A 5,696-nucleotide genomic window follows, 5' to 3' on the forward strand; every position below is an offset into this window, starting at 1 on the left:
TTTTTTTTCTTTTTGCCTTTCTTTCCTATATATACATATACAATTCATTTGTTTTTAACCACAATACAACCTCTTCTCTCTCTCAAAATTTAAAAAAAAAAATCACCACTCTCTTTCAAAAATGTCATCTTCTTCATATTCTGAAGAATTTCAGACTATTTTTGATACCGCTGTTGCGTGTGCTCAAATGGCGGAACAAACATACGATGTTTTATACATTTTTTTTTGTGTAATGCGATGTAATGTTTTTTTTAATTTTCAAGTAATGAAAAATTAAGTTTTTTTATTAAAAAAGAAGTTTTAATTAAAATAGCTAAAAAATAAAAATAAAAATAAAAGTGTGACACCACTCCCTTGGTGTGGCAAGAAATCACATTTGTGTGGTAAAAAAATGACGTGACGCTTATGTGGCGGGGGAGTGAGTGCGGTTTCGGTGACACCACTCCCTCCAGCCTAAAATCAACATTTTTTTTGAAAACTTAAGGACTTTTATGTCATTTTCCAAAAAAAAAGAAAAAGAAAAAGAAAAGCTTGGCAAATACAACTTATTTTAACATGTTACTTCTCATATCTAATTAGATAGTCCCAACAAATGTCTTAGTCGTCAACGTTGTTACAGCCAATTCGTCTAAGTATTAAGTATTTTCAAATTTTAATATTTAGGAATCGGTTCCAACGATTACCCGACGGATAACGGTTCCTAAAAAATGAAAACCGAAACCGAAACCGGTTCCCACTTTAATAAACCGGAATCGAAACGAGACCTTCGTTCGAGTTCCAAAACCAATAATTCAGAGACGTTTACGGATCCAAAAGGGACCCACTTATCCATGCTCATCCCATCTAAAAGAACAGAATGGTCAAAGTTTTGTCTGATTTTAACACTCATACGTCATAAGTTGACCTTCATATTTCATACCAGTAATCCAACCTCTGGAGTAAGCAATTTCAATGGAATTTCTCTCAAACCCAGTTTCCATATCAGTAATCTCAACCATATCTCTTCTTCTTCTTCTTTGCATCTATGTCTACGATCAACAGAATCAGAGGAAGAAGACGAAGACGAAGAAGCATCATCCAATTGCTGGAACCATGTTCAATCAGCTTCTTAACTTCAACAGATTGCATGATTACATGACTGACCTTGCTAAAAAACACAAAACTTATCGATTGATTAGTCCTTTCCGCTACGAGGTTTATACATCTGATCCAGTTAACGTTGAGTACATCCTCAAGACAAATTTCGAAAATTATGTCAAGGTATGTGACCTAAATGTTCAAATTTGACTTTAACTACATGTTCCTTCAATGTTAAACGAATTCATCTGGTTTAATGCGCTAATTAGATTTCAATTTCATTATACATTTTTCCAAAATTATGTCAAGTTATGTGTTCTATTCGGATTTCAGTTTCTTAATCCGGATTATAACTTGTATATTGATTCGGGTTTGCTCCATGATTTGATTTCTGAAACATGTTACTTGAAACTTAAGTGAATTTATCTAGTTTTAGTTTGTTCCATGATTGATTTGTTTCTGGTTTTTTAAAATGTACCCTAATCGGATTTCAGTTTGTTTAATCCATTTTACATGTTCATTGATTTAGAATTTCTTCCTTCGTAAGTGAAGTACAAACTTAAGAAAACCCATCTAACATTGATTGCCAACCACCATTGTCCCCTACATCTATCTGTTTCTTGGCATTTTTTGGATATTTATTTTGGTGTTGATTTTATTCAAAGCAAAGGGGGGTGTATTTCGAACACAAGAGGATAAGCTTTTCAATCAAATATGTATGGTGAATATTTTCAAACATGTGAACTCCTGGTACTAGGTAGTTGGTAGATTTATTTATCAACAAAATTTTAATACGTAATTCAACAAAATAAATTATAATGATGGGTCAACATCAATTCAATTCGTATTATTATTAAAGCCAAGAACTTTGGGCATGTTAGGCAGGAGGTTTTTGAGAGTTAAAAAAAAATAATAAAAAAAAATAAAATAAAACTTCATTCGGTTGTACGAGCTTTTAGCTTTTTGAGCTTTTAGTTTTTTTTTGGAGCTTTTAGCTTTTGGTTTTTATATAATTTTATATCTTTAAAAGTTAACAACTATTTTTCCCAAACAAGCCTCCACAAATAAAAGTTACAACTACCGGCTACCAGCTAGTTTTGCCAAACATGTCATTTATATGTTATCAAAATCCAACTGAATTTATATTAATTGTTAGTTTTAAAATAACGGTTTTGTTGATTGAGGGTATTATTACAAGCTTAAACACTTCATATTTTAAGATATGGCTATATTAGTCCCTCATTTCATAACCTAATAAAATCTAGTCTTTCCACCACATGAAAATCTCAATAACTTCTATTATTAGTAGGTACAATCAAAATTAGAAAAAGTTCATTTCAAAATTATCTATTCCCCGTTATCATTATTAGTTATTACAACCTAGTATGATGATACTGATTAGTGTCCATAATATTTTCTATTTTGTCTTTCTTTAACTCACATTTTAATTATTCTATAAGTAGTTAAACTACAAATATTTTGCAGGGAACATATACCCATGACATTCTAAAAGATCTTCTTGGTGATGGAATCTTCACCGTTGATGGTGACAAGTGGCGAGAGCAGAGAAAGGTCTCAAGCTATGAGTTCTCCACAAAAGTCTTGAGAGATTTTAGCAGTGTAATTTTCAGAAAAAATGCAGTAAAACTCGCGCATATATTATCTGAAGCAGCTAGTAACAATCAAATTCTCGATATAAACGTAAGTCCCTTTTTGTCTGAGATGACAAAACAGATTGTACTGTGTGTCTTTATGTCTGTCTGACATACATTTTAGACCAGGACTGAGACTGAGACTGATGTCAATGGACAAAAACTCGCTCTCAATCTCTTGTTTGAAAAAAAAAGACGGGATTATCCATCTTTAATTACCTTGTTTTAATTATTGGTGTTTATGATATTACGTATAAACAGGACTTTTTCATGAAAGCGACATTGGATTCAATATTTAAAGTTGCATTTGGGATCGATCTTGATAGCATGTGTGGTTCAAGTGAAGAAGGTGTAAGATTTAGTAATGCTTTTGATGAGTCAAGTGCAATGACACTCAAAAGATACGTAGATATAACATGGAAAATCCAGAAATTTTTCAACATCGGATCAGAAGCAAAGTTAAAGGAAAGTATTAAAGTGGTTGATGAGTTTGTTTATAAACTTATAAAGATGAAAACCGAACAAATGCACAAGAATCAAGATGATTTTTCGGTAAGTTTATACTCTTTTAATAATGGGTTTGACCAAAAAAAGTGAGAGTTGACTCTGAATTATATAATTGCAGTGGAAAAGAGAAGACATTCTATCAAGGTTTCTTCAAATCAATGACACAGATCCCAAGTACTTACGAGATATAATACTAAACTTTATAATTGCTGGAAAAGACACAACATCTACAGCTATGACTTGGTTTATTTACATGCTTTGCAAACATCCTGAGATCCAAGATAAAGTTGCAAAAGAAATCAAAGAAGCAATCAACTTTAAAAATGATGTAACAAATGTTGAAGAATTTGCAAATGTTGTGAGTGAAGAAGCATTAGAAAAGATGCATTATCTCCATGCAGCTTTGACAGAAACTCTCAGACTCTTTCCTGCAGTTCCAGTGGTAATAATCTCTTATTTTTTTTTTCAAATGTTGTTATTTACTATATATGATGAAATATTATCAACTTTTTTATGTTCAATTTATGTAGGATGCGAAGATATGTGCTTCAGATGATGTTTTACCTGATGGATATAATGTAAATAAAGGGGACATGGTGGCTTATCAACCATATGCAATGGGAAGAATGAAGTTTTTATGGGGTGAAGATGCACAACAATTTAAACCAGAAAGATGGATTGATGAAAATGGTTGCTTTAGGCCCGAAAGTCCATTTAAATTTACTGCTTTTCAGGTTAGTATAATATCGTTACTTTTTTTAAAGTAACAAATGTTCATTTTCGTCAGAGTAAATTACAGTTTTGGTCCCTGGGTATTGCTGATTCTTCCAATTATGGTCCCGAAAATGTTTTCTCTTGCGATTTTGGTCCTTGTTTAAGGTTTTAGTGGCGTCTTTGGTCCTGTTCTAAGTAAAATGACTATAGTTTTGCTACCAAATTTGTAGAAATCAATTATATTTAGAGTAAATTACACGAATGGTCCCTATGGTTTGGGGTAACTTGCACGCTTGGTCCCTAACTTATTTTTTTAACTCGGAAGGTCCCTATTGTTTGTTTTTTTTACACGCTTGGTCCCTACAATTTGTTTTTGTTACGCGCTTGGTCCCTATCTTACCTAAAAAGACTATTAAAAAATGGTGAGGTAGGTAAGGAAAGGTGAAGGGGATGGGGTTGGGGTTGGGGGTGTGTTTATTTAAACAAATTAAAAAATCAATGGCAAAATAGTCTTTTTAGGTAAGACAGGGACCAAGCGCGTAACAAAAACAAACAGTAGGGACCTTCCGAGTTAAAAAATTAAGTTAGGGACCAAACGTGCAAATTACCCTAAACCATAGGGACCATTCGTGTAATTTACTCTTATATTTATGGAACAAACTTAGTTATTTTACATGGAACAGGACAAAAACCTCAAATAAAAAAATAAAAAAAATAAAAAAAACTTTTTGAGACCATAATTGCAAGTATAAGAATGTAGCAGATTTTTGCAGTTATGGTGTTAAAAAGTTCTCTTACAGTTTTGGTCAATTTCTGAAGTTTTTGTAATATTTTTTGGTTCCTATTCCAAGTAAAATGACTATATTTTTTGGACCAAAATTGCAAAAACTAGCTATTAGCTATACTTGGGAACCAAAAATGGTAATTAATTTCTATAAAACAGGGACCAAAAAAGTTACAAGAATCTCAAATAAGGACCAAAAGTGAAAAAGATAACTTTTTGGGACCAAAATTGAAAATATCAGCTATACTCAAGGACAAAAAATGCAATTTACATTAAATAAAACTAGCAAAAAACATTATTATATGTGACGTTCTGAAAATGATTATTTATTGCGACTTAAAAAATCGGAATCCTAATCCAACTATTCATATGATTATCCGATTCCGATTCTCCAAATTTCACTCTAATGACATTAAATGACAAAAATACCCTTTAAAACTCACATCCAAACATTAACAACCAATATCTTATCTCAAAGTATAAACCTTCCACACGATGTCAAGAGAGTGAAACTTGAATGTGAAGGGTATTTTCGTCATTTGGCCAAAATCCAACAAATCTCTACATTTATCTTATAAACATTTTGTAAAATGTATATTTTTATGGTCTCCTGATACGATTTTTCATGCAATTTTGTTTTCATGTTGAAAAAAAAAAAAAAAAAAAACAGGCAGGACAAAGAATTTGTTTGGGTCGAGAATTTGCATATAGGCAAATGAAGATTTTTGCATCCATTTTATTAGGTTGCTTTGTTTTTAAGCTAAGTGATGAAAACAAAACTTCAAAGTACAAAACAATGCTTAATCTTCACATCGATGGTGGATTGCATGTTTGTGTTTTCAGTAGATACGTGTGATATATACTAATATGACACTTTAACTTGTAAGTATAATGTATGTTTGTACTTTGTAATATGACACTTTAACTTGTAAGTATAATGTATGTTTGTACTTTGTAATAAA

At 31.7% G+C, this 5,696-nt stretch overlaps 1 protein-coding gene across 1 annotated transcript; it reads left to right on the forward strand.

Moving 5' to 3' along the window:
* The first annotated feature begins 872 nt into the window (after positions 1–872).
* Positions 873–5,696, forward strand: LOC145167796 (cytochrome P450 704C1-like). Its single transcript, XM_079087043.1, has 6 exons — positions 873–1,260; positions 2,563–2,778; positions 2,991–3,281; positions 3,355–3,678; positions 3,767–3,970; positions 5,405–5,696. Exons 1-6 carry the CDS (start codon positions 952–954, stop codon positions 5,588–5,590), a joined length of 1,530 nt encoding a protein of 509 aa, XP_078943169.1. The 5' UTR covers positions 873–951; the 3' UTR covers positions 5,591–5,696.

The sequence above is a fragment of the Lactuca virosa genome, chromosome 3 (genome assembly GCF_052849685.1).
Source record: "Lactuca virosa cultivar CGN04683 chromosome 3, Lactuca_virosa_CGN04683_v6, whole genome shotgun sequence".
NCBI lineage: Eukaryota > Viridiplantae > Streptophyta > Magnoliopsida > Asterales > Asteraceae > Lactuca > Lactuca virosa.